Genomic DNA, 9,346 nt, shown 5'->3' on the forward strand with positions numbered 1-9,346 from the left:
TCTCTTAGACCCCAAATCCACCATCTGTGGGTTGTTGGCAAGGTCAAAGGACTTTGGGAGAAGCTATGCAGACAGTAGTTATCATGAAGCCTCATCTTGCAAACCCAGCTCACCATGCTTCCTCTATAAAACTGTTGCTGACAGATCGCTGCCCCAGCCCCACTCTCCCACCGCAGATGGAACTGATCATATGCCTTCTTGAGCCCCCATCCTTAACATAGCATCTGTTTGTTTGCATTTCTGCCTTACATGTGCATTAGACATTTTTTGTTTTAAATTAACAAAATGAGGTGATTTTTTATACTCTCATGAAACAAACAGAAGCCACATCAAGTCATGTCTCAAACTGGTATAGCAGATTTGTATGCTGTCAACTGTCATGTTCTACCATGTTTCCAGTCATCTTAAACTATTGTTTTTTTTTATCTCTAATACATTAAAACATTAAGGAGACAAAATAATTTCAGCACTGGGCATGTTGTGATGGGGAGGAAAGGGGTCGCACCTCCTCAGGGGCCTCCCAGAAGCTACATGACCATGTTCTATTTAGTTTTGACTACCCTGTGTCTAGTATATGATCCCATAGCAGGGGCATAACAAGAGTTGAGTATATAATTGAAAGAAAATTCTGTAATAGGGACTCAGGAGGACTCAAAACTTTCAAGATTTCAATGAATCTCAAAAAGACTCAGATTCCATAATAGGCGGTGAGGAGACTGTTGAGGCTCTCCTGACACTCCACAAATCACACAGTGGAGTGCGTGGCCGCTCAGGATTGTTCTAAGTGCTTTTCTACACAATGAAGTGTGAGACTTTTTTCATTGCAGTCATTGACTTCCTATATAGACAAGAACTCTAAAAAGCACCCTGGTCATCATGTATGCATGATAGCATGTCTTCTTTTGAAAAGATAGCAAAAAAAAAAATATAGAGTTCTTTCTGTATTTACATATACATATTTTAACTATAATGAACTTTGGTTTGCTATGACTTGTGTGGTGACACTAAATTTATCCTACATAAAAATTCAAATGAATCAAGCTCTTCCTGTGTGTATGTAGTTTTGCTTTTCCCCAGTAGTCCTGTCTTAAATAACACAGGTTCAAGTCTTTGAATCTTTATCTGGCTTCATAGTAAGGCTTGCAGTTGGTTCTCACTATCTGGATCACAACAAAGAGGAGAGAATTGGACTTTGATTTTGCAGTGGTTTTAACCTTGGCCAGTGGAAACTTTCTTTAGCTCCCTGTGCAGTCAGCAATTTAATTGTGCTATTCATAGAAATCATACTTCTTTGTGGGCTTGTCTTAGAAGTTCTGAATCCATAAAGGAGTGAACTGGGGAGAGTCTCAGACAGAGTGTGAGGATCCCTCCTGCTGCTCCACTGAGAGGTGAAGGGACTTACTGTACCCAATCCTTTCTTCCTGGAGCACTGAAGCAATTAAAATTGAGTCTTTTCTTTCAGAGAGTAGTCTATGAGAACTGTTTTGAGAATTTTGTCTTCCACATTATAATCTCGAATTAAATCTAACTCCCCGGAGTGTGGTTTAGAGATCACCAGTTCTTCCTTTTACTTATAAGTTAAGAGATGGGCAAATACAGGTAGAAGCCTTTCCGCAGCATCCCACCTGGGTCAGCTTTCCCTCCTCTGCACCCTCACTGCTCTTAGCACCTGCAGTTTCTCACACTTGTCACGTGTCCCTGACATTCTGGTTGGATAGAATTGTCTCCCGTAGTAGCTAAATGTCTCCACTGAGGAGTCATCACTCACTTGTTTGTCCCATTCAGTTGTAAAGCATGTTACTGACGTTTGCATGATTCCTACTGTTGTAATGTGTAAGAATAGATTCAAGGTGATCTCTGTGGGAACAACCCTGAGTGTGCCCAGGAGAATGCATTAGGAACAGGAATGTCATCTCGCATGTGTTGCAGGGAAAGAGGAGGAAAAAAGGTTGAAAAGCACAGCATTAGAGAATAAGTTCTTTAATCAAAATGTCTCTGTCAGACTTAATTTCGCAACCCATACAGGGCCTAGCATGATGCCTCACATGCAGTAGGAGCTCAATAAATTGCCTGAATGAACTAATGATGCACCCCAGTAGGTTAATACATTCCTGGGACCATTATTCTGAAGAAGGAAAAAAAATGTAGACTTTTTGGAGGTGTTTTGGCATCACATTTCAAAAAAGTGAATTTCTTTCTTGTGAAAGGCTTACTTTAGGTAGAAATTTGAGTTGCACCCGGCTTGCTGCCCGCCAGTCCCACTGTCCAGAACCGTTACATACAAGGGTCACTTTCATAATCCACCATCGCAGTATCATGCCTTCTGCTTTTCTGCATAGGTAGTTCTGGTAAAATTATCACAAGTTATTACCCTTAAGTGTAACCTATTCTGAAGGAATAGGTGGTGGATACTGTCATTTGAGGACTAAGAAATATTTGTCTAGACGTTTGATCCAATCTGTATTTTTATTTAATGTGTAATTGGCGAGAAAATAGCAAAGACAGATTTAAATGCTTGCATCTCTAACCTTGTCACACTGTCTGAGTGTTCATTCATCATCATTATCTTGGATTTCTGCAGCCCGCAGACTTCATAGGCAAGCAAGCACTGAAACAGATTAGAGCCAAGGGGCTGACACGGAGACTGGTCTGCCTCACCTTGGCAACGGACGATGTCGATCCAGAGGGAAATGAAAGCGTCTGGTGGAATGGCAAGGTGAGTGCTGAGGACCTCATGGCCACGGGCCCCTGCAGTGTTTCTACTGCAGAAACTCTCCTCGTCTCTGTTTCCTCTTGCAGTTTTTGGCTAGTTATTTATCTCTTGGTGAGATGATACTCTTTGGATTTCTGAACTGACATTCAAGGAACAGACATTAATTAACTGAAAGGAAAATGAAATGCTGCTCATTTTTGCAAATGTGTTTATTTTATTTCATCAAACAAAACAAACCCAAGGACTTGAAATACATTGGATGATGAGAAAGGTGTGATTTAGAGGGTAAAATGATCTGTTTGCTCACGACACCTCCACATCTGTGAATGCAAGAGAGATTTTATAAAGATTTGGGGATTCTGACTTAGCTTCTCAAGGATCTTTCAGAAGAAGGCAATTCTTACCTTAGCGCATTAGCAGATAATAAATTTTCCGAAGTGAAAGCATCTATGACAAGGGAGGGTAGAACCTTAGAAAGTAACATGGAAAGTGGAAATCTTTTGGTTCTTCAGGAGGAGTAAGATTACCTTCTTTTCATTTAGGAATGCTGCATTTCATTTTCTGTGTTGGTATTCAGTAAAGCCGGAGTTAGGTAACTTACCAACAGAGCTTCACTTCCTCTACTTCTTATGACTACTCATGCAACCCAACTTGGCTCAACATCTTGCTGTGTTTTGGCTGCTGTTACCAGGCAGGGACACTCGACTTGGAGCAGGTGGCAACCACAGGACCTTCAAGACTCATCTAAACAGCTGTTCTGTGTTGAACAGGGTCTCTGTGGTCAGTACCCGAAGACTCACAGATTCTATGCCCGGGTTTTTTTTTTTCTTTATGCATTCCATCCTGCTTAATACTTGTTTCCATTTTCCCCATCACTTCAGTGACAAAATGAGCACTGGAGGTAGGATGAACCTGTGGCCCCAAATCTCAGCCTTTGGATTACTAAGAAAGTGGCCATTTGAGTTGAGGCATGGGTCACTTTGATGTGGAACTAATGTCTACAAAGTTCCTGTTGTGCTGGATATTTTTCACGTGCTCTTACTGACTTGTACAACATTATCCTAGATATGTGTGATCATTCCCATTTAAAGATGAGGCTTTGGAGCTCAGAGAGGTTAAGTAGCTTGCTTGAGGTTACACAGCTAGTGACTGATGGAGCTGATTTGTGACCCAGGTATAGTTGGACTTTGAATTACTTATTCTTTCTCCTAAGCCATAATGAATACCCCATTTGCTCTTCTCTCTGTCTCTAATGCCTGCTGCATTCTCCTTAGCACTTCATTGTATACCCACAGTTTCTACACATCCGAGTAACAGGCAGATGTTATTAGATATGATGAGCCAATAGATCTTTTCTCAGATCTCAAGCTCTTTCTTAAATGCCTTGTCTTTAATTATGCTGAGTTTGCTCATCTGTTTAAATGATTTCTACTCTTCCCTCTCTGGCTCCACTTCCTCTTTCTGTTCTAGATCTCTGGCTCAGCCCTCGTTTCTCAATATGTTCTTTCTCTGATTGCAAATTTGCCCTTGATTCCATTGATAACCCCCTCTGCTGTTAACTGCCTGCTTGACCTGATCTTAGCTTCTCTGGGTCTCAGTTTTCTCATCTGTCTGAAGCTACTGGATAAGATAATGTCTAAGGTTCTTTCACCTCTAATTTTTTCCCTGGTCATTATATTTCCCTCACCTCATCTTTGTTTGGTTTTATATTTTTCACTCTTTCCTCATTCAACTTTCTTACTCTCCTAATATGGTCCATATCCATCCTTCTACTGACAGTCTGTTTCACCTGGCCATGGAATGAAAGAGAGATGTTGCTGTAATGTTCTGTAGCAACCCCACATCAAGCACGATCAACCGACAGATTTTTAGTCATCCTAAATGTGGCCATACCCAAGTTAAAGTTAAAAACTAGAAACCTGTTCCTTAAACTTATACAATGTTATATGTCAGCTGTATCTCAACAAAGCTGGAAAAAACCAGAAAAACCCTGGAAACCCACGTTCTATTTTTAGATGTTACTTCCTTTGCCGTATCTGTGTCCTGAGTTTACACAGTACAGTTTTCATCTTTCCTACTACATGCCAGCTGTCCACAGAGCTGCTAACTCAATTGTAGTTTTAGTTACTAACACTGTTTCTTTTAAATTTCCTGATAACAGCTTGTCTGCTCTTTGATGCTTAGTCGGGTCATCATTTTACCAGGCAGATGACCCTCTTTGATCCTCTTTATACTCTGGAGCAATATGAAATGTTTTAAAATCTTTACTCCCTGACTTTGTCTGAACTAGTACTGCCTTTGGTATTTGGTATTCTACTCTTGCAAATATTTCAGTGCTAGCGATAGGACACACATTTATTTGTTCAACAAATGTGAGTGTCTGCCATGTGGCAGCAATTTTCTGGGCGCTAAGGGTACAGCAGTGAACAAAACAGGCAGGAATCTCTGCCCCCATGGAGCTTACATTCCAGGGGAGGGAAGCATAAGCAATGAACATAATGAATTAAAAAACAGCCTGTCGGAGGGTGATGAGTGCCTTGGGGAACAGGGGAGTCCAACTGGGAGATGGGCAGTGCTGGAGGGAGGGATTAAGATTCTAAGTAAAATTTAATTTTTAAAAATCAAGGCATTAGGCTGGGCCTGAGGAGGGCTTTAATTAGTCATAAAAGCAGCTTTTCTGGGAAGTCAATTCTGAAGAAAAGGTTTTTGAGGAAGGAAGTTTGGAAGGTTTAGAAAATCTCCTTTTTCATCATTAATAAACTAAAACACACAGAGACACCAAAGAAACACAATATATCAACCAGTTTAAATTATGTTTCCTCTTTCAAAGGCTATTTACCGTGTTATCTTCTCTCAGTCAGTTACAGGCCTTAAGTCTCATCATTAAGAGAAGAATGAGACAAGGCTAAACATAAATGAGGCTTGTTTATATTGGTAAAAAGAAGGCCAGTGTTTGATTTCACAAAGAATCTGAGAATCTACTGTAAGGCAGAGGGAGAGAGTGTTCTTGTGATTCACTGAGCAAAAAGAAGCAGTGGATTTAATTGATCTGGATAATTATAAGGTAGAACCATACAAAATGTATGCTAAGGAAAACCTGACCCTGGAGACTTAGTAATAAGATAAAAGGAAAGGCCAAATTTCTAAAATACTGTAGGCTACTAACCCCTAAATTAGAGAGAAATTAAAGGAGAAATGAAAGTAATCTAGCAGAAAGCAAAGCATTCAATAAATATTTTAAGAATAGCGTTCACAAAATAAATGCACTATTTCTTTAAGCTACTAATGCAGAAGTAACTGCAGGACGAATCACTGCTGGGATTTTGAGAGATGGGAAGGCCCAAGGAAATGGGGCACACAGTCTCTGAAGAGCGGTTGTGGGCTTTTGATCCAGTGAGTTAGGGGATTTGGCTAAGAGACTTGTTCAGGATTCTTCCTGTTTTCTTAAGATGCCCAAGAAAATCAGGTTAACTTTTCCAGAGCTCCAAACACAGATCTCAGTTTTACAGATTTGGAAGTGAAACCAAAGTTACCAAGAAAGTCTTTCCAAAAGCAATGATTAAAACTCTCACCTGCCCTGACGCAAATGCCTGCTTTCTATCACTGAACTCTGATCTAGAGGGAAAAAAACCGTTTTGAAACATACTATCTCAGCCATATGATGGCAGTTGAGAATCTGCCAGAGAGCAGCTTTTAGTAATGAATGCATTCACATCTTTTTAAATCACCATAATAAGCTTAGAAATTACATGGAGAGCTTCTGATACAGGGTTTCAACCGGGATAATTAAAAACTGGGACTACGGAGATAAGAGTCTGTATTTAATGTCATAAATGTGTTAGCACCTGAAAGACAAGAGGTGCTACTGTCCGACCGTTGACCGCAGTGGGCCCTGTGCTGAGGCAGCTGCAGCATCGCCAGGCTGATGCACATCCGTGGACGTTGTCAAGTGCCAGCTACCAGCAGAGCAGCGGCCGCGCTGGACCTAAGGCTGTAGGGCTCATGCACCGTCACGCAGCCAGGAGGAGCCGTTTAGAGTAGGGCCACGTATCATATTTTGCTTTTGTTGTCTTCCTTTTACCATTTATAAATGTGGTATTTTAACCTGTGTCATTTTTTTTCTTTGCATTTTACTGTTTTTCCTTCTCTTTCATCGTTTCCTTTAGACCTGGTTTCCACAACTCCTCTTACCTTCTAATCAAGCTTGTTATGTAGGGTTTTTTTTTTTTAGTAGCGTAAAATCTTTGTTTTCATCTCCTAAATTTCAATTCCATGTTCCCTATTTTTCTTCTGGTCTGCCATCCCAAGTTATCCTGTTTCATCCTCAATAATTTCTTTTTTTTTTTTAACGCCTACATCCTTTTAGGGGGGCAGTAATTAGGTTTATTCATTAATTTTATTTTTGGAGGAGGTACTGGGGATTGAATTTAGGACTTCATGCATGCTAAGCATACATTCTACAACTTGAGCTATCCCCTCCCCAACATCCTCATTCATTTTGATCATTCAGGCCTAACTCCAGGTCTCCACTGATCTGGAAGTTTCATCTCCTATCTATACCCACCTAATTCTGCCCACCTTCAAAATACAGAACAAATCTTGGCTTACTTATGTTGCCTGTCTTGACTTCCTGGTTATGGTTTCTTGTATCTGTATGTTAATTCCTCAACTAGGCCGGAAGCTCATGAGGGTAGGAAACAGGTCTCTACTCATTCTCTAGAATATCTAGCAAAATGTTTTGTACATGGTAGAGCTAGAGAGGGTAAAGTTAATTATTTAAGTGCCTGGCAACTACCAGGACTTGTTAAAGGCTGTATATATTCATATAGACTGTTCATTTCACATTGACTATTGATATATTAGTAGAGTTTATTTCAGCACTCTTTTGGCAGGCCATTTTCTAAATCCCAATCAGAACAGTTGACTAGGTTGGCATTTGGGTTGTTAGATTTTTCTCCTTTGTGTCTATTATCATGCTAATCTGTTGATAGAAGAGAATTTTTTTAAGTTCAAAATGAAAATGTTTGATTCTTCCTCCTGTCTGATCTCTTGTTCTGCGACTGAGCAAAACAGTGCTAGGTATTAAGAAACTAGATGTTATTTGGAACTGAGGAATTTCGGAGTAACATAGATGCTTCTCTTGAGAAGTCTTTTTCATAATTTTTCACCTTTCATTACTCATCTCAAAGTGAAGTGTTCCTTTTGGTGTCATCCTCACAGACAGCATATTGTACAACTTTCTGATTGTAAGTTGAATGTATATTTTAAGCATTTTCATCTAAAGAGGAAGCACGCAGAGCTGCGACCAAGATGCTGAGGATGGTGGGGTCTTGTGTTTCAGGTGGTTGGCAACACAACGTCTGGGAGCTACAGTTACAGCATCCAGAAGAGTCTGGCTTTCGCGTACGTCCCTATAGAGCTAAGTCAAGTGGGACAGCAAGTGGAAGTTGAACTATTAGGCAGAAACTACCTGGCAACTGTCATACAAGAACCTTTGGTGTTGACAGAACAAACCAGAAACCAGCTTCAGAAAAATGGTGGAAAGGACAAAATGTGAAAAGATTTTCAGCAGGCAACTGAATTATGGTTGAAATATGACTGTATTCAAAATTATAATTGATTCACAGGGGAATAGGGGAAACCAAAAATTCATTTCAAAAGCATCAAAATTTAGATTCAGAATCTTAATAAATCCTTTCTCTTCTTGGTTAACAAGATAGAATAATGGATGACTGATCTACATGGTTTTTTCAAATGAAGAAATTTGAAATGAATGTCTTTATTACCCCATATTATTGTGTATGAAAGTCATTCAGCAAAACATTTAAGTGTTTGCTAACATATAATCATTATTATAACTGAATTAGAGGATATTATATAATTTTAGAAACAATGCATATGGTTCTTGTTAGCTGAAAATAAATTGTTTTACATAAAAATAAATGTAATCTTTTTGATGATTTACTTCATTGAGAAATTTGAATAAGGGATGATTTTAATTTTTTGTAATATATCTATGATGAACATAGTAAAACTTGATATATGTAACATTTTTATTCACTTCCCTGAAATATCTACTTTCTTAGTGACTTCTCTGAAAGCAGTTTTATGGGACATCATTATTGTCCTTTCAAAAGTTGTTTTAGAAGAGAAATTGAGAAAAAGAACAGAGTGTTCCAAACCTTTCAGAGTACTTGTGAACCTTCTGAAATGAAGCTGAAACATAAACAGATTGCACCAGTCCAAACACAGTTTGAATACTGAACACCTCTCTTTGGGAAAGAATTAATGAAACTTGACATCACATTGTGCCGTTTGGAATATCGTTTCACAAGCATTTGACAGAGCAGGTCAAACCAGAGCTTAATAGCTGATGGAATTGCCCTTAACACTGTGTACAGCAAGAAAAAAATCCATTTGGAAATAATTCTTTGATATGCCTCTTGAAATTATTTGGATATAGCTGATTGAATAAATCAAAATTTTCTTAAAGGGTAGTTTGTCATTTACCATTTGTTATATACACATGCTTGTTACCTAGGAAAAGTTCAATTAATGTGTATTCAAGAAAACTAAACGTGAAGCATGATAAAATTCTGTAATTAGATAGATATTAAAATAATTTCTTAACTT

The 9,346-nt window shown here is 39.0% G+C and overlaps 1 protein-coding gene across 1 annotated transcript in view; it reads left to right on the forward strand.

Moving 5' to 3' along the window:
- DMGDH (dimethylglycine dehydrogenase) overlaps nucleotides 1–8,552 on the forward strand; it is a 56,880-nt gene extending 48,328 nt beyond the window's left edge. The window contains exons 15-16 of the mRNA XM_006197600.4: nucleotides 2,582–2,716; nucleotides 8,055–8,552. Of these exons, the coding sequence (XP_006197662.2) occupies nucleotides 2,582–2,716; nucleotides 8,055–8,270 (351 nt within the window). The 3' untranslated portion in view covers nucleotides 8,271–8,552. The remainder of the gene's footprint in view (nucleotides 1–2,581; nucleotides 2,717–8,054) is intronic.
- Nucleotides 8,553–9,346: the final 794 nt, after the last annotated feature.

Source organism: Vicugna pacos, chromosome 3 (genome assembly GCF_048564905.1).
Source record: "Vicugna pacos chromosome 3, VicPac4, whole genome shotgun sequence".
Classification (NCBI taxonomy): Eukaryota; Metazoa; Chordata; class Mammalia; order Artiodactyla; family Camelidae; genus Vicugna; species Vicugna pacos.